The sequence below is a fragment of the Corapipo altera genome, unplaced genomic scaffold (assembly GCF_003945725.1).
Source record: "Corapipo altera isolate COAL_440 unplaced genomic scaffold, ASM394572v1 45, whole genome shotgun sequence".
In the NCBI taxonomy this organism is placed as follows: Eukaryota; Metazoa; Chordata; class Aves; order Passeriformes; family Pipridae; genus Corapipo; species Corapipo altera.
In genome coordinates this window covers 12,688,262-12,714,631 of record NW_020884877.1, presented here as the reverse complement: position 1 = coordinate 12,714,631, position 26,370 = coordinate 12,688,262, and the positions used below count along the sequence as shown (strand labels likewise).

Here is a 26,370-nt window from a genome sequence, read left to right as displayed (position 1 = left end):
CAACAAACCCATGGTGCTATCAACACCATCTTGTTTACCCACACTCCAAATAAGGAAAACGTTTTATGGTGTCCTTATGTACATTTCAGTTTCAGTCCATTGTTCTGGCTTTAAACAAGAGAAAAAAGTTTTATGGTTCAATAACAACAAAAATCTGGGTTTTTTTTAAGTTTTTATCTTTAACCCATGAAGCTCTCTTAACTAGAGTGATAAAAATACTTGGAGTGTTACATTCAGAACTCTGCAAAAATATACATGTATCCTGATGCAGAAAAAATTTCTCGGGCACACACATTTTTAGGTGCAAATAAAGAGAAGACAGAAATTACCATAGTTCTTAGCTTAGCAATCAGGTAAAGTACATTATCAATTGAATGTTGTACTTGCATTTGCTATTTCTGAAAACCTAGAAGGCCTTATTGTAACCAAAGCCTTCTTTCTCAGAAAACCCTTGATATTGTCAGACTTCAAATTTACCTTCAGACTGGCTTTTTACAAGTTATTTATTCGACAATAGCTACTGCAATCAATGACACATAAAATCACATTCTTAAGACCAGCAGACTTTTGCTCTGCTGTTTCACAGAATTTTATAGAATCAGCTGGGTTGGAAGGGACCTCCGAGATCATCAAATCAAACCCTTGATCCACTACCGCTGCAGTTGCTTAGACCATGGCACTCAGTGCCACATCCAGTCTTGTCTTAAAAACCTCCAGGAACGGAGAATCCACCACTTCCTTGAGCAGCCCATTCCAATGTCTGATTACCCTCTCTGTAAAGAAATTCTTTCTAATATCTAACCTAAACCTCCCCTGGCACAGCTTAAGAAAATGTTAAACCGTAATTCAATGAAAACATCTCATACCCGTGTCATACAGGCTGCAATGATTACTATTTCCTCTGAATTAAGCTAAAGTTTTGAAAATTCATCCACAAAGCTTTAAGTACTAAGGTCTTAGCTCTCTTAACAGATTGCTTTTCTTTTAGTACACTAATGTAAAATGTGTGTCCTCCTCTTGAGCAATTTGTAGAACTGAAAGTTTGCTGGCAAACTGCAGCCTTCACAAAGGAAAGGACTTTTGATGAAATTTTCTCCCTCCAACAGCTGGATTTGTCATCAGGATTCACTAGTTCATTCAGTCTTTTCCCCATGGGACCTAAAAGACTATTCACAGTGAATGAAGAGTTTTTGGAAACTAACAGTGAGCTGAGTTTAGGAAAGCAGGGATTTTTTTCTTTAGTATCAATCTGAGATATAATATTGGAACACAGTACCTAGAATTACAGATAAGCATTCAGTAAAGAGAAGAAAACATCCAGTACAGAATGGCAGAAATAAAAAAACCCAGAGCCCAATGCGTACTCTTAGGACAAGATTAAAGACTCCTTTGCAAATCAGGAATTTGGTAGAACAGCTATACAGCTCTTACTCAACAAGAAGAGCCTCAGCGAAAACATAAATGAGACTGAACTGCTTGACTGTGGGACATTAGAGGAAGGCATAAGGGGAAAACACTTGCCCTGATAATCTTTTGGCAATGTTCAATTCAGAAATTAGCATTGTGTCATTCTTCACTGGTTTCAGTTTACCCTTTTCTGCCTGCTGTTACCCTTTTCTGCCACTATTACCTCTCTCATTACTTTAAGCAAGGAGCCACTAAAAAGTCCGTTCCCATTGTAGGATCTTGACAGAGGAACACCCATATTTGCCTCTAACAGCCAGCTGAGGTCTTTTCCTTGTTCCTCCTTTCATCTGAAACATCTTCATACATGGTAACCACATATATAAAAAAGTACATGCATCGTTATAAGTGCAGTTATATGAACACTCCAGAACAAATAGCCAGAGAGGTTCAGACTAGATCCAAAGAAAAACACTTTCCTCACAGGAACAGGTGGTACTGGAGCAGGTTGCAGAGGAGAGGCTGTGCAGCCTCTCTCCCACAGAGGCTTCAAGACCAGACTGTATAAAGTGCTGAGTAACATGTTCCGATGTCAGAGTTAACTCCTGCTTTGAGGAGGAAGTTGGACCAGGAAATCCTGCAGTCCCTTCCAAACTGAATTACCCTGTGATCCTAAAATATCCTGCTGATTTTTGGGAGTAAGGTATTTGAAGTAAGACAAGAAACGATTAATTTCACTAATTTTGCTTCATTTTATGTTCTTCAAGAGAACTCCACATGATGAAAACACTAAGTCACATATTGAAGTGATCATTACTATTAAACCATTTATTTCTTCATTAAAGCAACAGTTCTAAAACTGATTTGACTACAGCATCCTCTAGTGATAGACAATACCTCAGTGTTCTATGAGTATTAGGTAAACTCTAAATAAGCAAACACCTGGGATCACTTTTAAACACACTGCTATATCTTAAAGAGTACAACATTTGAAACAAAATTACCTGGTGCTTAGTTTTGTATATTTTTGTAGAACATCCCCTGCTGTTCTACAAAACAGTTTTTGGTAAAACATAGGCTAAACAAAAACATACACATGAAGGGTCCAAACTTTTGATGTTATTTAAAAGAAAAAACAATAAAACCAAGAAAACTTTCTTTGGGTTTTTTTAACAAATGATGATGCATAAACAGGAATAAAGAGCCCCTTTAGTGTTTTCCAACATAGCGTGAATCTTAAATTTGACTTCCTTTCTAGCTTTACTGGAGGCAAAGAAATAATTGCAATGAACAAAGCCAACTAAAGAACTGAACAAATGATCTACATAGCCACTGGAATAAGGCAAACAAAAACTCTTTTCCTTTCAACCACCTAAGTAGTGTGGCTATTATCATGTACAACAAACGTACACAGATCATCAGAAGCTTTGAAAAATAAATTCCCAAAAGAAAAAAATAAAGGTTCTGACCTTTTCATCATTGGTAGTAGACTCTGGATGAGGTAAAGGACTATCTTGATGAGTTGTCTCTACAACTGAAGGTTCTTCAATCTTATTTCTTATAATTGGTGTTGCAAGAGGAGACAGATCTAGAGGCATCTGTGAGAAACAATGTAAACCAAAATTACTCAATCTCTAAAAAACTAAACTAAGCAAGAAAATGTAAATAACTAAAGAGAAATACCAGCCCATAACAACACAGGTGCTGATGTTTGAAAAATGATGTTTGCAGACGAATTACTAGCCAAGGTTATTTTACCAGCAGCTGCATGAACACCAATATTCAGTAACACCAATGTCAGACTAAGTATTTTCTTCTTGAGAATTAAAAACATTCTTAAAGTTTTCCTTTCCCAAGAGTCACAAGAAAATTATAACTGAGGAAGGATTGTGTTACACTTAAATTACAGCTAAAATAAGGTACTATCCCTCTATAAATTACTAGACCTCATGCCACAAAGCACAAAATCCTAACTATATTTTCAAATTAAGAAAAGCTACTATGGACAATTAATTTCAAGCTTATTGCAGCAAATAATTATTGAAAAAGCAATTTTTATATTACTACACAGGCAAAATCCACTGGGACATCTGAAATGCCTCAGAGAAATTAAGTTACAAAAGTACTTAAAGCAATACTATAGATTTGAAAGCCTACACTCCTGTCTAGTCTGCTATCCAAATACTTTCGGATGAAACTTTCCCCAAAGCTCATCTTCTTTTTAAGTTCTTCCAGATGCCTTTTTTTTCAATTCAGTTCCTAGTTTTCCTATATAATATATTACTAATAGAGAGGGAGGACTGCGAGAAGTGGAATCTCTTCATACCATATGTGAACATGAAACACTTCAGAAAAAAACAAACTATCAACCCGGTAGGAAGTGTGCTATTTTCCACACTTTGCTGTGATTAGTTACTATATAACTCATCCAGAGATATGGCAGGACTGTGTTTCTTCTTGTAACAGAGAGGGCAGGTTGGAAAATTAGTATCAATTAAAGAAATAGACAAAATGTTTAAAATACTTTGCGATACTTACAACCTCCCCCAAGACAGTGGTGAACTATACAGAAAATACAGTCTTAGTAAATTCAGAATCAGTTTTACCATAAGTCATGTTATAAAACCAGCATATATCAATTAGAAAAAATAAAACTAAAAATCCATGATTTGATATAGTTGTGGCAACAAAGCAAGGGTGAGGCTTATCAGGAATGGATAATAATCCATCTTATTCAGAAGTACCTCTAAAAATCTTTACTGAAACAAAGTAAATGAAGCTACTGATTCTACAAAATCTGTATAAATGAGTATAAAATTGCATTTTTTTTCACTTCCTATGGAAGTCAACCAGGTAATCAACTAAAGGTAAAACTATTCAAAGGGGACATTGAACAAAATTTTTTATTTGCAGAAGTATTTAGACTAGATACTTTAAGAGCTAAGACAAAGTCAATGTGTCCCACTGTGCATGCTAACTATGCAAAATTAATCAGGTAAACTAACCTTCAGAAGAGTAATCACAGATTTGTATTCTCTCCATACAACATATATAAGCAGCTAACAAATGATTATTGGTATAGTTTAGAAAGCAATATATAAATCCAAAGTTTGCTTTTCGAATGGAATTTCTGATACAAAAAAGTAGAAGCTTTGAGAAGAAAAAGTTTTTGAACATACTTTCTTAATGTCATCTTCAGAAGCCTTTTTAAACTCATTTTCAAAAGGACTTGCTAATTCATTGAATAAGCCCACTTCTTCACAGTTCTTCAAGAATCGAGTTGGTGTTGGTGTCTGATCTGAAATGAAGTGTATAAACCCCCCACAATTTTATTTTTAAAATACCATTTATGAACCTACTTATCGTAAATACTTTTCAGGATACAAACAAACAGAAAGAGATGAGGAGGTTGGAAACTCTTGTGCCTTGCAGGCAGCTCTGTTCTGCCCTCCAGGGAGGCAGCCAGCAGGCACACTCCACCTGCTGGAGACAAATAACTGGAGCCTGCAAAGCAGTAAGCCCCTTACAATTTTGGGAGGCTATCAAAGCATTTCTTCTGTGTTCACAAACCACAGGGAGCTATTCTCAAGTGCACAGCAGATCACTTCAGTGAGCAAGCAGGCTTTATTTTCAAATAAAGATAAAGCTCACATGAAGGCTTTTAATAAAGAGAGAGAAAAGTGCACAGCTCACAGTCAGTTTGCTTCGTTCTTTTCATAATTTGACAGCAGTAGTGACTACTTTCCAGTGCATGGAACTTCTAAAAGGAAGTGAGATACTGTACACAAGATCATATTGACTCCTATGATGCCTGTATTATCAAGCTGGAATCATAAGACTTCTGGCATCTGGGTGCCCAAATGAAGCACTTCGTGAAGCAGTTTCAAAAATGTCTTTATATAAAATCTGGTACTACGTAAATTTGCCTTATTTTACTGTCATTACCAGGTCAAAATTAACCACATTTGCCACAGAGTTACCTGCATTTAAAATACTGTAATGTGGTATTATTATCTGTAGTCACTAACGTAACCTGGTGTTTCCGACAGTTCCTGCACTGGAATGTGGCTGCACAGAGACAGACACTGTCATGGTTTCATTCTCAAACACCTGATTATTTGACAGGTTCCCTTTCTTATGGTATAATTGCCGAGGAGTACATTAATAATTTTAAAATTTGTAACTGCTAGTTTAAGAGCAATATTTTTTTGTCTGCTTGTCCTAACAAATTAGGCACTTAAAAGGAAAACAAATAACCAGAAAATGTCTGAAAGCCTTCGTGAAGTTCATTTATGCTGTTCCACCACTGAAAAAAACCCCAGCCTGACTGTAACTTTAGAATACTTAGCACATGCTATCTGCATTCAAAAACTTTAAAATTTATGATGCAATCAATCATACATTGGTGATTACTTCTGATCCTGGACAAACGAGAAGAGTTAGTTACAACTGACCAAAGATATATCATAAATTCAGAAGTGGAAATATAGTAAAAGTATTTTGAATTTAAGCTAGAATGAAAACAAAAGATTTGATCTTTCTTCTACTATCCTATCTAAAGAATAACAATTACTGATTCATTCTTCTAATATCACCATTATATGTAAAATATGCTGTATCTTCTAAAATTTAAGAGACAGGTAATGTAAATCAATAATTAAAACCAAAATACAGTTTAACCCTGTTACAGATTCTCTTAGGCATAGCCTTTATTAGCCTGCTCTTACTGAATGCTTTTTACATGATTTAATCAATTATTTGAGTATTGATAATTTAAAAATACTTAGATTATATATCAGAGCCAAATAAAAGTAACTTATGGAGAATAATACTGGCTTCAAATGAATTATGTAAGAAAATATTACCTAAGCACTATAGTGAAGAAAATGTTTCATATTCTCTTAACATAAGTCTATGCATTATGTACACAAAAATGCATAACACATATGCCCATTTAAACTAGTTACAAAAGTATATACTAACCAGCCACAATGACACTATCATTACGAGCCGGACCAAATTTCAGTGTCATCTCATGTTTATGTTTATGGACAGCCAAATGATCCTCATTGGTAAAACGCTGCAGCAGAAAGTTTCAAGAAACAGTTGAAATTCTGAGTGTGAACAGAGTAAATGACATGCCACAGAAAGCAACTTTTACAACACAAAAAACTATCCTTACAACATTAAAAGACAACCCTTTTAGGCAGATATGTCTTGCTCCTTGGTCAACACTACCAAGCAGAACTATAAAACTCAAATGATGTTCACAGTAACTAAATATGATACCAGGAAAATTGTAGTATAAGTACTTGAATTCATTCAAATTGCAAGATAGAACTTGAGAGTGCTGCAGACTCCATCAACCATCGGCAAACAGTCAAATGGATCTTGACAATGTCTAGTAATTCATTACCACTACCTCATCACTGCATTGTGTGTATTATCACAATAATGAGAATTGATCTGTAATCACAAACTTCACTGTATTTAATAGCATAAAGACAAAATAAACTATAGCTCCTGCTCCCTGACTATTTACTACATAAAATAAGGGGTAGATAGAATGGGAAACACTGCAACAATATCAGACAACTGAAATGCTGTGAACAAACTAAACTTATCAGCACTTTAGAAATCTGTCAGGTTTTCAAAACTATGTTAGTTTTGTGCATACTTTTCCCAAAATTCAGGGTATATACTATAAAAAAGCAATAAGCAGGCAAACTAGGTGCTGTAAAACAGATATTCTTACTTTCACTAACCTGAAATTTGCTATGCATCTGCAACTGTGGGTAGTGTTTCAATTGACATAATCTAAGAAAATGTTTCCCAAGATGCAGGTTTCCTAAAACTGAAATTCTTATTTTTCTTTGTGAACATTTGAGCCTCAAATTATGTTTCTGGTTATGCCTCACTAAGTCATTCCACATATATCTTATAACAGATACAATCAGAAACCAGTACATAAGTTTAGTTGACCTCAGAGTACAGCCATTCAGAATGTTTGCGTGAGAAACGACATGTGTACGTGGAACCATGAGGGAAATCAAAAAATCCAGGATCACTGTGGGACACGGTGAAACAGGCCAGGGACTTTTTTTTTGTTAGAACTCTGTTGTCCAGGCTTTCAAATACTCAGCTCTCCATAACTCCTGTACCCTATCTCTACATACAGCATAAGACAGGACATAAGTCTCATGCTAAAAGAGTTAAATGCATCTTTCTGTTTCCACTAAGCGATGGACAAGGTCTTTCAGAGGGAAGAGGATTTCCAGATCCTGACTCTCTCTATTCTATAATACGAATTTTGGAGAATCCAATCTATTCTGGAGAAGCCTTGCTCATTTACAGGGACGTGAACTTTGCTCTTCGCCTGCACTGCAATCCCAACTGCTGTAGCCCCATGATGTGTCTTCTATGAGACTTATTTACTAAAACACTTCTGGCAGAGCTTACATCGCAATGAGGTTCAAATAGGATGGGGACAAACATGCTGCTTAGGAAAAAGTAGTCCCCTTCTCTTACTTTCAATGTCTCTGAACATATGAGACATAGTAAGAAATCTTACTCCTTCCCCACTTTAAATACAGAAGGCTCCATTACTATAACATTAATGCTGTCATTCATCATAAGAACTAAGTGTTCAGAATAAAAATGAGAGTATTTTGAACTCAAAATCCAACTAAATCAAAGTGCACTAATAAAATGAAAAACATCTTGTTTAAGAAATCTATTCTATATAAAGACAGCAGCTATAATATAATGAAAAGATTCAGTTTATGAAATGATTTCTATATAAAGGATGTCCATCTCATGCAGTAGATAATGCAAAGTCACTTACTTTCAGGTTACTAAATTAAAGTGTTAAGACAGCTTCCTTTTAAGCAACCATCTCCTAAAACACTCCATAACATTTTTACTTTTCTGCTCACATTCACCTCTATATATACGAATGCTATTTACTAGAGCACATTAAAACTATAATAGGAATTGAAATACATTTTGTGGTATGAATACTGTTAGCATCTTCCTATACACAAAAATATACATAAAACAAAATTATGCCATTAAATATTTGCAACCATCTTAGCTGTGAAGATTAGTGACAAGCAAGCTCCACACCAACACTGAAGTATTCTGGAAAATACAGGTTACCTGATACAAATTAGGTTGTTTCTTGATTATTTTTTTTAATGAAAGTAAATGGATAAACACACAATATGCTACAAATTCTTGCTGTCCCCTGCTCTTCAGCAAAACATACTTTGTAGCAATTATCATCATCGCCTTTTCTTCAATCTCTAAAAATACATTTCACTGTTATAATTTTATGTGATTAATGTTAGTATCTTCAGTTCAGACCATTACCTGGCCACATCCAGGGGCAGTGCATAAAAAGGGTTTGTCATCACTCATATTCCACAGGTCGTTGTGCTACCTGTATTAAAATTAGAATTGAACAAATTTTACAAATACTGCAACAAATTATCAATACCTCAACAGCCACATTTTAGTACTCCATGGGCAAGAATTTCTGCCTTCTGGCTATACTAATATTCTAAGTACCCAGGATTCAAAGAGTATGGATTTCAAGCTATGTCAGGAAGGTGCACAGAACCCAACAGAGACAGAGCAGGTTTTGAACACACACTCAGTCAGAAATGCAAGTGTTCATATGTAACATCAGTAACTGCAGAAAGTATCTGAAAACACAGTAAGACAACTTGTCACTGAAATCAAATACATTGTAATAATTATCCAATTCCCACAATTAAAAAAGTATAAAAGCAGCAGACAGTAGCAAGTAGTCAAGGTTACGGTTCCAACAGAAGAGGAAATGTTGATTCCTTAGTCTTTTCACAATCTTTATTTAAAGCTCATCTTTAAAGATAAGTTGATACTTAGCCCTTTGCATAAACTGTTACAAATTTAATTACAAAAACATGTACTTCAGCAATATTTCAGCCACTAAATTATTAACAGGCTAAAATATTTAAGAAAGAAGAGATATTAATTATATTTAGTGCTATTTTGCATACTCACCCCACAAATACACATACCTGCCAGATTTCACATATAAACCTGTTTCATAGGGCAAACTATCATATCCTCCTTTTCATGGCAATGAACTGTAACTAAAAGAAGATATTAATTATTATGCATGCTAAAAATCTAATAATGCATGATTTTGTAAAGATAAATGACAAAATGCCCACTATTCACCCAGGAAACACAACAGTTTTTCAAAGAAATGGTTACTTCAATACATCCTCTCTAATTAGTTGTGGCATCTGTGGCTTTACCCTGGAGGAAATACATTCATGTTTAAATGTGAGTATTTGTATGGAGAACTAACAATGTTAGTTCTGAACACTATTTAGCTTGATGAAGCAGATAAAGATAAATAAAGATGCCTTTACGATTAAAAATCATAAGCAGAATAAATCCATCTCTCCCCCAGTATGCTGGTCATGCAGAGTTGCAAGGCTTCTGGAACTGTCTAGCCATCCTAAGAATGCCCACTTCTGGTACACCACTGAACACCAGACACAAGACAAATCAAGTACACCTAAGCAAATTTCACACTTATTACCTCAGAGATCTACAGTGAACATGTTACCTCATCCTTTTGCCTGTACCTGTACAGTAAAAAACTGTACAGACTTTTTGGATATTACTTCAAGGAGGAAGGGGTCCTTGGACATGTACACCAAACAGCAAAGAAACAAAACATGCAGCGGAGGAGATTCCAAACTGTCGCATCTAAATATATATGTTTAACAGAATGAGGATACTGAGCTGAGATCACAAGTCAAGAAGAGATGAATGGCTGCCAGAAACGTTAAGAGTCTTTGGCACTGACAGTTCAGGGAAACATTTACGTCCCAAAGGAAAGATGCCAAAGCAAATCAGGGATGGAGACTGTTCTGCTGTTCTTTGCAAATAGTTCATAACCTGTCTCAAGTTTCTGGAAGAGTATTTCTTGAACTGTTCAAACTATGAACTTCGTACTCTCACTAAGAAAGAGTATTAACAAGTTATGGGCAAGTCTCATGACCATGGCTTCAGGGTAAGAGATAAGGTCTCTATCAATGAAGTTTTAAGATTATATCCTTACATTATGTGGAACTTCAACAGACACTTAAAAGCTATCCCACAAGTTTATTATCCTTCTTCAGCTATGCAACAATCTTATTTTTTTAAACGCAGCTTTAAACTAGAAGAGTCTGTCTCATTGAGATCTCAAAAGGAATTTGTTTTTTTAAAAATCTGTGACCAAGGGACACCATAAAGTTATATACGGCTACATATGCCACCATATGCTAATATACACATATAGATTATGAGCAGAAGAGTTACATCCATATCAAAAATGTCTCATGGTGTAAGAAACAATTGTGGGTTTGGGTTTTTTTATCCAAACAATGAAGATTTTGATTAACCAAAATGCATGTAGGACATTTTTTCTGCTGTTACTGTATCTTGCTGTCAGTCTCTGAGAAATGCAGAGTATCAGCCAGAAAATCTACTCCATCCATACTGTTAGCATTTTTCTTAGGTGATAAGATGTAAAGGTCAATTTTTTAAGTCTGCTCATTTTCCCTTTTAAAGGAGTATCACCAAAGCATATATTTGCATAAGTTGTTGTCTGGTTCCATGTGTTGGTTTGAGAAGCTTGTGAATTTTGAATGCCTGATATATAAATTAAAAATCAATCCTTGTGAAAAAGAAAAGCAGTGCTGTCTTCCTGGCAAACTTACTGGAAAAAAGTTGGAGATAAATTCATGTCCTCATCTTTGTAACATTATTTGACTACAGGCCACATGGAATTTTGTGAGGTAATCCCTTGCAAAAAGATTCCAGCTAACATCTGAAGAAAAAAATTATCTTGAAGCACTGAAATTTTTGCACCTAAAAGGGTGCTCACATTCCAAGTATGATCTCTGACATTTTAAATCTAAATAGAAACTGGATCTGACAGGATGGAAAAACAAAGGGTTTGCATTCATTAGTGTTGCCAAATTGATAAGAATTTTATTTACGTATTACAAAGACAAATGCAAAGCTTGCACCTAGAACAAAATAACTCCATGCAGCAGTGGAGGGTGAGGGGCAACTGGCTGTCAAGCACCTTAGGGGCAGAATCTCTAACTCCTGGAGGTCAAAAAACTGAATGCGATTCAGCATCATGCCACTTGCAGCACTGAAAGCCAACAGGCTACTGGGATGAATTAGCAAAGGCACAGCAACCAGATGAAGGGAATTGATTATTCCCCTTTACCTGGCACTCATAAGGCTACAGCTGGAGTGCTATATCCACTGTTGAGCTCCTCAAGACAGTTAATGAACTGGAGAGAAACCACTCAGGGCCTCATCAAAACAGGAATATCAAGAAGCAAAGTTTGTTCAGAACAGAGAAGGAAGGCTAAGGAAGGATATACTTGCTATCTGATACTACCTGATGTATTGATAGAGACAAGACAGATCCAGACTTTGTGTAGAGTACAAGAAAAGGATGAGATGCAGCATTCACAAGGCACACTAGGAAAGTTAAGAGCAAGGTACAGGTTTGCCCAGTGGGGCTGTGGAATCTCCATCCTTGTAGGAATTCAAAATTTGAGTGGATGAAATTCTGAGCAACCCAAGATAACTCTGAAATTTAAAGTATACCATAGAGATATCATAGCTAGAAACAGAGGTGAACAACTGCAATAGACAATCCAAACTTGGGAAATGTTCTGACAGCTTTAGAAGACTCTGCATAGTTAACTTCACAGCCCAACAACTAAAGCTGTTGCTGCTACAAAATACAAACAAACCTTTGCCTCCTCTTTTCCTTCTGGATTACATTGCCTGACAGGCACAGCAAGACTAACACACAGAAGGCAAATTTTCAGAAAAAAATGTTTGTAATTCCCGCTCTGATTTCAAGAGTCTCTGTTGGAAACTGATTGCTCTAAGTGAGAATATCACAGTAAGAAAGAAGAATTTAGAAAATACTATCCCCCTGAAAACCAAAATAGCAACTTAAATGCCACCTTGACAAAAATGTTAATCACCCAACCAAATGAGAAATAAAATACATAAAGTGACTGCCCCATCAGTAGAGGTGAATTATAGACACCCTGGACTGTTACCCAGGCAACAGCAAACACCTTGACCCAAAGAAAAAAAGATGGTTCCTGAAGGAATCCAATCTGAACACGAAACTCCAGCCTTAACTAACCTCTTCAGACAAAATGAACATTCAGTGACGTGATTCTTACTACAATCCACTGAACTGCAACTTTCTTCTGTAATCTTCCAACCCTACATTCCTTTCAGTAGCATAAAGAAGTCCATACAAAGAATCTGAAGTCACACAATAACAGGATCAGAGTTGAACATGGGAAAAACATGAAATAATCTTGGCAATATAATCACCTTCGGTACTGAAATCAGAAACTACTCTCACTTTTTTGGTGTTTGCTCCATACTTTCAATGCAAAAGTAAAATACTTTCAAAGCATGCCTATTTAAAATGTCATGAGCCTCTTCTATTGCTTTTGGAATGTAAATGGTGCAGTAAAATATATAAGTAAGTATATATACATCTTCAAAATATATATAATACAGAGAAATAAAAACAAGGTTTGCAAGTAATTCACTAATATTTAGGATGATGTGCTTATTTAAAAATAAAGATGTCTCTGTACAATGCTACACTAATGTTTACCTAAATGTGCCACAAAATTAGCTTCAACAATTACCTGCATTTTTCTATAAGATTTTAATTAAACATCTTGGGTACACTTTGTGGAAACTATTACTACATAGTCTGAGGTTTGCTTTCAAAATATCCTTCTGTAGACAATTTGTAAAAGAATAGAATCATACCATACACAGAGTTAAACCATGTCTTATTGGCTTATTTTACTGGTACAGGTTCTTCTGTCTCCTTTTAATTTCCCACATACAGGAGCATGGCAAACACGACTTACACCCTGTTTCAAAATTTATTTTCTATTTAAGTAGCTTTTTAAACCGTATACATATTGATAGTCCTTGCAAAAACCTCTACAAATTTGCTGAGAAAAATAATTCTTTGCACATCTCTAGTAAAGATTCATCAGACTTACAGCTAAAGCCTCTGCTTTACCTATAGAAACCAAGCTTTGTGCTGAAAGACCTCCATGCACGAACCTGCTCAGGGGCTGTGCAGTCTTACCCTGTGATTACTTATTTTAAGCACTGTAGCAACAAGAGAGACTGCCCTCCTGACACGTCAGGGCTGACACAGACAGCATGGAGTAAAACTGCCAGAGCTGAACACAGAAAAGACAACTATAAACACACATAACCCGCACAAACAAACAAAAACCTTAAAATTTTTGAAGGATAGCATTCCTCTGCTGGCCAACCAGCAAGAAGAGATGCATATTCTCACAACTGTGTCACCCCCCCAAACTGGACAGTCCATAGAGGACAATCTGTCAGTCTGCAGCTACAGTAGCAGCTGATTTATCTACTACTGCTCACATGTGAAGCATATCCAAGCCCTGCAGCCAGACTGATCACTTGCATGTGGCTCCAACTCAAGAAACATCTCTACATTCTGGTTTGAAAAAAGATGAAAGTTGGACAAAAGCTATATTAGGCCACTGAGACGAGTTAGAATTACAGCAGTCCATCATCATTCAGTCTTCTCTGGGTCCAAACATTACAAAGTGCTTATGTTACAGTATCAGTGACGTATTTTCCTACGGATGTTTGCATTTCCTCAAGACTGATCATGTCTAGTCAACATTTCCCTTTATTCTTTACATTTGATCTGGGACTGTGCCCCTTTTACTGCAAGATACAGTAGCCTCACTGTGCAGAGAATTATTAACTCTTACTAAGCTTTTCTGTAAATCTCATCACAGTGTGTAGTTACTTTAGATAGTATAAAACTTTACTTTAAAGCTTCATTTTATAATAGGAAACTGAAGCATAAAATGATAAGGTCAATATTTTTAAGTCTTTGTCAACTTTAAGAGCTCTACTTGAGGTACATACTCACTCAAAGTGAACTGAACATATTTGGCACAGTAAAGGATAACATTCTCTTACTAGTTACTTGAAGAGCTTCTTTAGATGAGGGGGAAAAAAACCACCAAAAACATAACGGGCAGTTATTTTTGTTTTCCAAATGTAAACACCTCAAAATTAAAAGAGATGGCTTTCTCATGCAATCAAACAAATCAACACAAATCAAAATGAATGTGGCACCTTTATACTTTCAACACTTGCATACAGTATTCAAAGCATCAATTTTAATCAATTCCCACATTTGAGTCTATCTTTATTTCCACAATTTTCTGTAGAGGTAGACGTGCAAATTTTGAGTAAAAATCAGAAGTTAGTAGGTAGAATATACTACTTAATAAGAAGTGACATAAATTAAAAAAAAATTAAAGTTTTGTATTTTAAAGGACAAAAAAAGCATTGCTCCACTTACCTGGAGGGACTGGAACAGCTATTTTTTCTGTTTCCTATAAAGCAAAAGAAGAAAGGTGAAGCAAAAGCAGTATAATTAATACTTGACCATCACAGTGCACTTTCAGAAGCGATCTGACTAACTGTATTTGTGTCACACTGTAGAATTCAGCATTTCTAAAAATTAAAACTGACCGATGAAGAAAATGGAGGAGATAAAATTTGAAAAATAAACACATTTGTCCTCATAATGAAAGTAAGATTGCCAGAAAGTAGCTCAGTAGATTCTGCAAATAAGAACAAGAAAGCCAGTTGGAGATAGTCACATATACAGAAACAAAGCAATTAAGTTCCTTCACCTCTGCTGAAGGAGCAGGCTTCATCTACAAGAGGACACATTTCTGGTAAGGAGAGAACACTAAGGGCATTAAGAAAGGTCCTTAGGCCAAATGCTTCCTGCTGGCTGAATAGGCAGCTTCTAATTCAACCCTCTGGCTTCAGTATTTTTCAGAGGCACCTTGATCTTTCTTTAACTTATTAAAAATTCAGGCTGTGTGACTACAGCTCTTGCAGATAAATGAAAAGTCAATGAACCTCAAAGAAGAAATATAGAGGGGTTAATATTCCACCCATCTTTTTACAATTTGCTTACAGAGATATTAGGGCTTACTTTCCCCAGCTCATTTATCTAGGTTTGGACGTCTTCATATTGACCATCAACCTAACAAACATCAGAAATCCAACCTCCTTTTTCTACACTACTTTCAACAAATTAAAAAAAAGCTTAACAAAAAGTTACTTCCTTTTCACATTTTCTCAGACTGCATCCCTGAATTATAAAATTGAATACAACAATTAAGAATATAATTTTTAAAAAAATCTTTAAATATATCAAAAATATCCCAGTACAAGACTCCCCTTGCTCATTAAAACAGAATGATCTTATTCTATAAGATCATTGTATATAAGTAATTCTATCAATGACCATTGGCACTCATCTAGAAAGGGAAACATACAGTATTGCTTGGAATGCTTTACTGAAGAGAAGCTCTCATGTGAAGTGAAGCTAATGGAAAAGTTCTCCGGCTGCACTGAAACGGACACAGAATAAAGTTGGAAACAGTACAGCCCAGACTTGAAAAAAATATTTATTGCATGGTTATTAAATATTGACTCATATTTCTATCACTAACTATAACCAATGCCTCCTTAGAGTGCACATTACATGTGAAGCAAATGCAGTTGAGTTATGCAGGAGGACAACGAAATCTGTTAATTGTTAAAAAAAAAAAGTTAAAATTATTGAATCAAGTTTGCTCCTTTGAGAATAGTTAATGCATAGTTTTTACACAGAAATTCAAGACTACTTTAAGAAAACATTACAAATGTTGATATTAGACATAAGAAACTTTTAAAGTTAGTAAAACTCCTTGGAGCTAGAAATGTGCATTCCTAAGTTTAAATTTGTTAAGAATGGAATAAAAAACAGTTGATGACAGAAAAGGAATTTTTAGCACTATGTACATCCAAAATGTAATGAAACCATAATCAGAATAATATTTCAAGCTGTTCAACATTTTGTCACAAAAGAGAAAACAACACTTAATAAAAGTATGTATGATCAAATTTAAGAGCTGAAAGCACCTTATGTTAGATACTGAATAGTCTAGAAGTTTCTGGAAAAAGACATACCAAACATACTCATATTTCTAGAATCCAAGTTAGGATAGAAACATCAACTACATTGTGAAGATCAGAAGTTCAACTAGTTGATTAAGCATTAACACGCAATATCAGTATTGAAACATAAAGTCAAAATGGATTTTTAAAAGAGCTGCTTCACTTTATGGACACATTAAGGTTTTTTATTATTTCACAATTCTTTTGATGCACTATATAACAAGCAATTCTTGACAAAATTACTGTTTTGTTTTTTAACAAGACAACAATTTTGATTCTTGAATGCAGAATTATAAACACTTAAGAGAACTTAAGTGAGTGCCTAACTCAACTATAGTTTGCCCCTCTGAAATTGTGTCTGCAACTGGATGTCCATTAACTGAACAGCAACCTGTTTCAGAGGATGGCTGAAGAAATCCCATCTGGAACACCTGTAGAAGACCAGGACCACAAGGCCTCATCCTCATCCTATCAGCTGGTGCTGAATTTAGCATCTAACAGTGTTATGACCTTAACTTCAGGAATATTTGTTTTTATTAACTTTTATCTGGTTTTACGCTCAGCCAGACCTGGGGACATGATGTTCACCCCCATGAATACAATTTGATGAGAAGAAAACAAAAATATTATTTTAAAAGGTAGAAAATAAAATACACGTGGGCCATACTCGAGGTCACTATTTGGAAAGCAGAGACTGGTTCAGAATTTTCAGCTTTACTTAAATTTCTCATTCCAGTGCAAGGGAACAGGCGACAGCATCACTATTTGAAGATAAACATCTCTGGGAGACAGCAACGCAAGGAAAAGCAAATGACTGACACAGAGTGCATGGACAGGACATGAAGACACTCATGGATCTCCCTTCAAGAATAGGGATAGAAAAAGGCTATAGAATGAATAAGACTGCAGAAGCAATATGGCAGCACACACATGCCCTAACTACAAACATGAGGTTGCATCGCGGCATAAAACATTTGTGCCTGAAACACCGTGCAGCCATCACTGATTGAGAGTCTGTGATGTGTCTTTTTCACGAAAGCTTCAGAGACCTTCTATTAGGCAACTCGAGAGGCATAATGCACAATAACAGGCAAAGTCAATGAGGCAACTGGTCCAGGAGGTCCACGTCCACGGCCAAACACCAAGCAGGCCAAGACCTCCCTGTGGTGCAGAAAAGCTGTTCGCACCCCCCCGTCCAACGCCCCTCACACCCGCACCCCTCTCGGCACTCTCCGCACCAGCACCGGCACGGATCGAGATCTCCTTCCAAAGCAGAAGATGGATGGGGAGGACGCCTCCTTGGAGCCGAGCCGAGGCGGAAAGGCGAGGCCTGGCCGCCCCCTCCTCCCGCCCTGTGCCCACCACCGCGGGCCGGGCCGGGCCGGGGCAGGTCCCGGCGCTGCCCCCGCAGGGCTTCCCGCTCCCGGATGCGCCGCAGTCCCTTCGCCCACCCGCTCGCCCCGCCAGGCCCTACCTCCTGGCGGGTGCCGGTGTCCGCGGCGCCGGCCGGGCCGCCCCGCCCCGCTCTAGGGGCGGCGGGAGCCGCAGGCCGCGCTGGGGGAGGGGGCTGCCGCGGAGAGCGGCAGCGGCGCCATGTTACTGCCTCCCGGGCATCCCCCGCCTACCGCCGCGCGGGCCGCTCCCGCCGCGCCGCACCCGGTGCCCCCGCCCGCCCGGCGCCGCCGCAGCGCGGAGGGAGGAGGAGCCGCGGGGCCGGGCCGGGCCGGGCCGTGTTTACAAACTCACCCGGAACGCGGCCGCACCGCACATTAAAGGCCGGGTCCCCCGCGGGCTTCCGTCACCTCTCGCGAGATCGCCGCTGACACCTCCGCGGGGGCGGGGTGGTCACGTGGCGAGCGGGGGCGGGGCCGTCACACCCAAAGCCAGCGGGGCGGGAGCAGCGCCCGGTCCCGCCGCGGACACCGGACGCGGGGCTGCCCAGGGCTCCGCTGCCTCATCGGGGCAGCGCCTCTGCCGCGACAGCCGGGCCGTGGCGGTGCCAGGCCCAGCGCGGTGAGAGGAGCAGGATCTGTGCAGCCATGGCGGACGGGAGCGCGGGATGGAGCGCCCGTCCCCTGCTGCGGGAGGGCTGGGAGCTGCTGCGAAGGGAAGGCAGCAGGCAGGGTCTAAACCACTGCCTGGCTGTGCTCAGTGGCAAGTCTTCACGTGCTTGTCACATCTAATTTTTTGAATAATCAGACCTCCAAAGCCATATACTGGCTACATTACACTGGTTTCCCCATCTCTCTTCACGCAACTCGGGGCAGGAGCTTGGCGTGTGCCTGAAGCCGTGGTTCTGCTAAACGTTCGCCATAGTCGATGTATCAAAAATGCTGCAGCACTATAGAATGATGGCAAGCACCTCTATTTTACACAGGAGGAACTAAAAGCATTTTGTATTAATTAAAAAAAATATAACCCTATATGGCAACACAGTTTAGCTAGTATGTGCTCTGAATCACAGATGAAGTTTTAATTCTGTGCCTGTGTATCATTTCAAACTGTCTTGTTCTGAGACTGATCTGAGATTACGAGACTGAAACAATAAAGTATTTCTAAAAAAGTAGTGTTAGTCCCAGTAATATACATTTTGTCTGAGTTTCTCTGAACTTGCAGAAGACAATATAGTATGTTTCATTTCTTGTGTATTGTTTTGGTAGGCACTATACAGCACTTTTGAAAAGTTCTTTGAGATATGGTAGGATAAAAAGCACTGCATAAAAGTACACTTTTCACTTAAAGGTGGTATTATTTTTTAATGTAGCATGTTGCAAAGGACTCAAATGTGAGTGCAGAAGAGAGGAACAGAGATCTTAAATATTTCTTTCTTCACAGAGCAACTAAAAGCTGTATTGGAAGCAAGCATTTTTCAATGGTTTAGCTCCACCATCACATGGTAGCAGCAGTCCTGAGCCTGGACAAAAAAACCTCAACTGCAAGTGCTTTTCTTCAGTCTGAAACTGGTGCAAAAAAACAGACAGAGGGAAATGAGGAAAATGAAAAAAACAGCAGCAGGATGTTCACTTTTACCTGCAGCAATAACTTAAAAGCATAATTGCTAACATAAGCATTTCCTTCATTATCCATTAGAACAACACACTGTGCACACCACTTCCAGAGGTGGCATCAGGTCTGATCTACCTGAACAGCAGGAAGAACAGTTATTCAGAGACAATGAAGATCTGCTTCATTTAGCTTCGTCTTCAACAATGAAACATGAACAGCCTTGGGAGTCTGGAGAACCTCTAACACAAATTTTCATGAGTTGACAATCTCTATGGTCAGCATGGTCCATGTCAGAAGAAACCGTGAAAAGGGTTTCAAGGAAGTGAAGCCTACAGTATCACCTCAAAAAACTTTAAATTTGGTTTCTCTGGCTTACAGAAAGATTTCTTGATGTAAACTGTTGTGGAGAAGATCGAGAGACCTTGGTCTGCTCCTGCTCTATCAATCCAAAGAGGTTGGATTGGTGTTTTCTTTGGTAAAAAAAAAAATTAGTCTTTTACACATTTATAGTTGAAACTTTTGTGAGCATTTTAGGAAAACAAGTACTCTTTGTCAGAGCACTCAAATTGTTTTTTAAGAATAGGGAAAATGGAGGAATAGAGAAAGGGTTCAATGTGTTCTATGATAGTTCAGCTGTCAACATCTGCCCATCACTCGTTAACTCTAAGCCCCTTATTGTCTATAAGGAGGATAATCCGCTGTGCGAAGGTTTGTGGCCATGTTTTGACAGTCCTTGATTAATCTTTATCTGTAAAATCCAGATCCAATTTTTTCACGATTGGCATAACCAAACAGCAATTTTGCTTGAGTTTGGCCTATATTCATCAGTCTGAGTGATTTAAAAGATAACAAGCTTGGGGAGATGCTACTACTAAAACAGACTTCACATCCAGATACAGGATCACCCAAGATGTCCTGCTGCCTTTCAGGAAAGGCTGATCACAAGAAAAAGGGTACATGTTGACACAGTGAAGCATATGGGAAAATATGGGATGTAAATCCAGAAATTATTATTCAAACCTGATTCAAGTAACTCATGGTGACTCAGGTGGCTTTCTTACTGAGGTTATGGAGCAATAGCTTAGCCAGGTCTTCTGTCTACACCGAACAGATAACAACAACTCAGCAGAAACATTTTATTTGCAAACAAATTCCTAAGTAGAATTAACAGAGACCGAGCTAGACTTGATTGAGACAAGTTTGAAGATGCCTGTTTGGCCAAATCCCAGTGAGAAGGAAATCTGAAGCTTGAATTAAGCTAATCCACTAGACTGTCCATGATTTTAGGAAATGTAGATTGCGATATCAGATACCGGCAGACATCTCTGCTGTACTCAAAGAACAGAATAAAGTTCATCACCTACCAGGACAGCAGTACACATACAATCTTTAGTCTAGATTATCTACCTTTCAACCAGGGTAAATGCACTGCATGTCAGCTCTGCAACTCAACAGCTTATGAGAATGGGTAAGCCAGTTCCTAAAATCAACACTGTATGAGTGTAGACATGGAAGATACCTGCAATATCCTTCACCTCCTACCCTCTCCACAAAACCCTGACTTACAGATCTTGTCATATAAGACACTACTTGTGATAAAGCTAATACTTAAAAGATGCTACATATTCTACACTCCTGAAATTCACATATATAAAAGGATGTTCTCTGTATCAGAGATGCCTATTTTCTCCTAAGAACATGTGGGGAAAGCTACTTCTCATGCTAGGGCCACATTATGTTACATGAATCACAGAACCATTTAGGTTGGGAAACACCTTTAAGGAAAAGTCTCTTAGAACTTTAAGATCATCAAGTCCAACTAGTAACATAACAAAGTCCACCACATCTCTGTGAACACCAATTTGGTACTTTTTAATTCAGATGAAAAAATCTTACCTGCATCTTGCACTGATCAGAGAGTCAGTAATCCTCTCTCCACTTCCTACAGGATAGGCATCTATATTTAATTCAGTAATTACCCGTTTAATAGGAAGATGACAGAACATTTAACAAGCTTGCTCACATTCTTACCAAGTTCAGCTTGTATTTGTCAAATGATAAGATTAATATTCTGAATAAAGTTTGAGATGTGATCAACCCCCTGACCAGATTATCATAGTAGCACAAAGAATTTTGCTCCAAAATACACTATAAATGTATTTAGATTGTTACAAGACAGATACTATGAGAAGGACAGATAGATACTGCAGCAATATTTTTGTAACAAAAATGCTTTGATCCTAATGCTCTTAAAGAATTTGCAAGATAATGCAGGGCTGACTTTACAAAATTAGGAAACTGGAAGCTCTTCCTTTTAATTAGGTGGAGCCAAGAGTATAATATCAGAGTGTCACAACTAAATGATTTGGACCAAACTGAATCAATCATTAATTTAGTTCAATGGGAACACATCAGATCCAAGTGGAAAACTTTTACCATGGTAATCAAAATTTCTAATGTAGCTGAAAACTGACACAAAGAGAACTTTCTTTAATCTTCCATGGATTTGTGTTTGGCTCCTTCTATTAAGAGGTGCCAGAAGAACTTATGTGTCAGCTAGCTTGAGAAAAAATCAATTGTGCAGAGAAACAGCGCTGGACGTTTAAAACACAAACAGGAGGGCGGCCAGCACTACAGCCTTTCACACTTCATCTCTGCATCCTTTCATCTTTCAAAGATATGCCACGTGGATTTTAACAAACAAGCCACATGACCATCTATATTAATGCTTGGCTTGAGGTCATTATTTGAAAGGTGGTCCTATGCAATACGTCATTATCAGGAGAAATCCACAGCGACTGAAAAACAAAATGCCATCTTCCAGATATCCTAGTGAGAAAGACAATAAATGCAGGCAACAGGCTGACAGTTAAAGTTATCTTTAATGAAATGACTTTGGAAATAGCATCAATTTCCATGACACCAACATTTTGGGAGTCCCATAAAATGCAGTTACATTCCAATGCCAGTATTTCAGGCAGATCTCCATTCACATGGCAAATAGGATCAAGAAAGCAACCATCAGACAGAAGAGACCCATAGCTTCAGACAGGGCGAATCCCAGGATAGCATATGAGAACAGCTGCTGCTTCAGAGAAGGATTTCTAAAAGAAAGTGAAGGTGTAAGACCTTTTTATCTTTACAATTAAGATGTTTCTCACACAGTTTAACCTCATACTTCCTTGCTACAGAACAGGAAACTCCAATAAATCCAAGTAGAACTATTTTTTTGCAAGGATTTCACTGAAGACAAATGAGTTGGCAATTAAGACTAGATTCAGGTTATGCAGATGGTACAGGGGTTTTCCAAATGAGCAGTTGTTATGACTACGCTCATATATACTTTTGAATTTGACTTCTCTACATCCTCCCATGCAGAAACTATCAGCACTATGCTTTAGGCATTTATTTCACATCTGTGGCATGAGAACTATACTCCCAATGTAGTTTATAATGTTTTAAGCAGCTCAAGACAAATACAGGAACTGAAATCACCGGGGGAGGGGGGAGAATTCACAGCAATTTTTTGCAAAAGTGCAATGAATATACCTTCAAGAAGTGAGAGGAAAAAGTATTCAACATAAAACTGTGAAGTAATGTTCTACAACTTCTTATTGACATGTTCATGCCAAATTCAAAACCCAATGCATTAATTTTGTACTGAAAATACTTTTTTCTCCAATGGAAAGTGAAGTTGTCTTCAGTAGGGCTTAAAAACCTTTGTTAAGAAATAAGACTTATATCTTAACTGGCTGAAAGAGTAATGAAGAATATGAAACCTTTTTTATGCCTGTATCAGTTCTGCTCTTTCATGATGCCATGTGAACTATTTATGTAACAGGAATGTTGCAAAATTATGTGGAAATTCATCCCTACTACAAAATCCTCACCCTCACTCCCTTCAGATTTCTAGAAGCAATGATAATTCATTTGATAAATTACATACTTTGTGTGCAAAGCTGAATGTGTTAGAAAACTGAATTAAACATCCATTTATAAACAACAATCCGGACTATGAAGGCTAAACCACACAGACTCACACTCCTTATTACCAGTTTTCAGACTGTTTTTCTCTAGGACTTTTCCTCTCACATGGGAAAAGACCCAGGATGGATTTTTAATTCATTTCTAGGCTTGAAGGCTGAAACACTAGACTTCAGTGACTGAAAGACCAAGCAAGTCTAACGGTGCAATTTCTTTCACGGCTCTCCTCCAGGTAGAGTGTACAAAGTTCTGAATTTAACAGAGCTGTCCTGATGAATATAGTACAGTTTCATATGATTCTATTCAGCCATCTTTATCAGTAACAGTAATCATTAACAGAATTTATTACAGTGCCAACATCCTTACTACAACTTAGCTGATCTGGGGGTTCTATCTCAAGACACATCTGCATACAACTTAAGAGTTTTAAAAGAGAGAGAGATTGATTACCTGGCATAACCAATGATTAGACTACCGAAGACTGTTCCAATACCAGCACCAGAACCAGCCACACCTACTGTGGCTGCACCAGCACCAATGAATTTGGCAGCAGTGTCAATGTCCCTGCTGATAGCACTAGTCTGGAATTCTCTAAGTGCTAGTCGGGAGACAGTATTTTGGGCCCCATTAACTGTTGAGTTGCCCTAAGAAAACAAAACAAGAAAAAGCATTATATTCAGACACAAGACCATGTGGCAGTGTTATTATCCAGTATTAAAAGTTGTATTAGATCAAATGTCTAGCTCTTTGTCCAAGTGATGACACTGTAAGAGTTAAAAACTTCAGAATGTTACCTGTTCCACCTGAAAGCATCAACTTTAAATGTGAAACACTTCTCAGGGGAAACAGCAAGACACCAACAAGTATTATTAGGTGTTTCATTTAAGTTTCACACTATAGGTATTTGAGTTAGTACAAGTGAACTCTAGGCTGAGGACATTTAGGCTCACCAGGTAATTTAAGAAGATACAGAATTTTGTTTATAAGGTACCTCTCCATTCTTGATCTCTGGCCTAGACAACACAGACGCCGAAAGTGGTCTGTACAAGACTCTTGATCCAGCACGGATCTGCAAGAGGAGGAAAAAAACTATAAAAGAAGAAACATTTGATCACAGCTGTTCCATACAATAGTCTGTAAGATTATAAGGCTATTAGCTACTAAGCCATTTGTCTTCCTTGAAAGACGGCCATCTCTGCACAGCTGGATATACAATCAATGATAGAGAAGCAAGCACTGTCGTGCAATCTGACAGCACCGTTCTTAGCAGATGTTAGTGCAAACAGCCACATCATTCAACGACCCTGTACATGCATTATGCTGACAATGAGGCAAAACACCAACAAAAAGGCCCGACAGATCAGCAGGCAGTGATATGCGTTTTGAAATGAAAAAATAAAAGCCTTCAAAATGAATTTCAAAGCTGTTAAATGCATAGGTGTAATCTAGACTTTTAAATCTAGCGAGGCACAAATGAATGAATTCTCTTTCACAAGAGGCCTGCATGTGTCCTTGGGCTCCTGGCAGCGTAAGGTCATATAGGCTCTTGCACAAATCTCTTCCTGCAGGGTAAACCTGTACCTGCACCACGCAAAACCAGACGTTCTGCAGGCCAGAGAGATCGTTTTCATGCAGGTCACTCTTTTGTCTCCGCAAGGGCAAAAAGTCCCGGCCTTGCACAGGACAAGCAACAGGCTGGAGTTTGACCTACAGCGAGGCGCGGAGAGCAGCAGGCCCAAGAGCCACCGGCTGCGCTACCCTCCCCCTCCGCCGCTGTGTGCGGAGGCCCCTCACCTTGGCACCGGGCCGCGGCCCCCGCCAAGGAGGCGGGAAGGAGAACGCGGCCCTGCCGCAGCCCGACCGCCCCTCCCTCGCCCCTCCGCACTTGGGCGGGCGGCTCTCGCTACGGGCTCGTCCCGGGGCCCCGCCGCAGGACCCACAGGCCCGCCCGACCCGCGGGGGCCCCGCCGCCGCCACGGCTCCCGCCGCCGCCCGGGACGCAGCCGCTGAGGAGGCGCAGGCGCCCCCGCGGGCCCCCACTCACCAGGGAGGGCGAAGTGGCGAGCTTGGCGCAAGCGAACATCTTAGCGGGCGGCGTCCCGGGGGTCGCGATCCGGCGTCTCTGCGGAGAGGGAGAGAGTGAGGGAGCGGCGAGCGGGGGCGGCGATGGTCGCGGATGGCGCGGGGGGCGCGGGTCTCACCGTGCGGCTGCCGCGCTCGGGCCGAGGGCGGGCGGGCTGGGCCGGGCTGCGCAGGCGCGGCGGGGCCGGGCGGCGGAAGGGGCGGGGCGCACCCAAGGTCACTTTGTGCCGGCGCCATTGGCGGCCGCGGGAGGCGCGGTGCGCGCGTGCGCGCCGCTGCTCCCGCGCAGCCGCAGTCGCACAGCGCCAGCCGGGGGCGGGGCAGGGGCGGGGCGAGTGCTGAGGGCGGGGCGGGGATGTGGTGTTGGTGACGCGGTGTTGTGGTAGCGGCGTCGTAGTGTTAGTGACGCCGTATCGCCGTGGCTGTGTCGTGGGGTCGATGACACGGTGTCAGTGCCACGGTGTTGGTGTCACGGTGTGGCGGTGTCGCGCCCCCTCCCCGGGACTCGGGTCACCGGCAGGAGAAGGGGACGCCTCCGAGAACACCTGCTGTGTCCTCGTATGCGGCTACTGTTTAATTAGTAATGCTCAAAAAGCCCCTCCTGTTTTATGAGTAATTTTGCGCCACGAGCAGGTTCACACCCAAGCAACGACAAAAATCCTTTTTAATCAAGCTTAGTCGAAACAGGATTAACATCACTGAGCTGGGCATGTGTTCCTGAGATTCCCGCTTTAATCACTCACACGTGCTTTG

The 26,370-nt window shown here is 39.4% G+C and overlaps 2 protein-coding genes across 8 annotated transcripts in view; both read right to left on the bottom strand.

Moving 5' to 3' along the window:
• Positions 1-18,387, bottom strand: part of ATF2 (activating transcription factor 2) — a 44,467-nt gene extending 26,080 nt beyond the window's left edge. For 2 of the 7 annotated variants that reach the window (XM_027636804.1, XM_027636809.1), the window contains exons 1-7: positions 18,292-18,387; positions 14,888-14,921; positions 9,468-9,536; positions 8,776-8,845; positions 6,388-6,484; positions 4,584-4,702; positions 2,874-3,002 (exon numbers count right to left, since the gene is read on the bottom strand). In XM_027636804.1, the coding sequence (XP_027492605.1) occupies positions 2,874-3,002; positions 4,584-4,702; positions 6,388-6,484; positions 8,776-8,823 (393 nt within the window). In that variant the 5' untranslated portion in view covers positions 8,824-8,845; positions 9,468-9,536; positions 14,888-14,921; positions 18,292-18,387. Of the gene's footprint in view, positions 1-2,873; positions 3,003-4,583; positions 4,703-6,387; positions 6,485-8,775; positions 8,846-9,467; positions 9,537-13,284; positions 13,326-14,887; positions 14,922-17,783; positions 17,804-18,019; positions 18,096-18,291 lie in introns of those variants that run through there. The other 5 variants (XM_027636806.1, XM_027636807.1, XM_027636811.1 and 2 more) reach the window with 5 other exon arrangements.
• Positions 18,388-22,414: 4,027 nt separating this feature from the next.
• On the bottom strand, positions 22,415-25,773 carry ATP5MC3 (ATP synthase membrane subunit c locus 3). The gene is made up of 5 exons (XM_027637273.1): positions 25,737-25,773; positions 25,580-25,657; positions 24,527-24,604; positions 23,986-24,179; positions 22,415-22,655 (listed from the first exon to the last, which is right to left on the bottom strand). Exons 2-5 carry the CDS (start codon positions 25,616-25,618, stop codon positions 22,541-22,543), a joined length of 426 nt encoding a protein of 141 aa, XP_027493074.1. The 5' UTR covers positions 25,619-25,657; positions 25,737-25,773; the 3' UTR covers positions 22,415-22,540.
• Between the last annotated feature and the right edge of the window lie 597 nt (positions 25,774-26,370).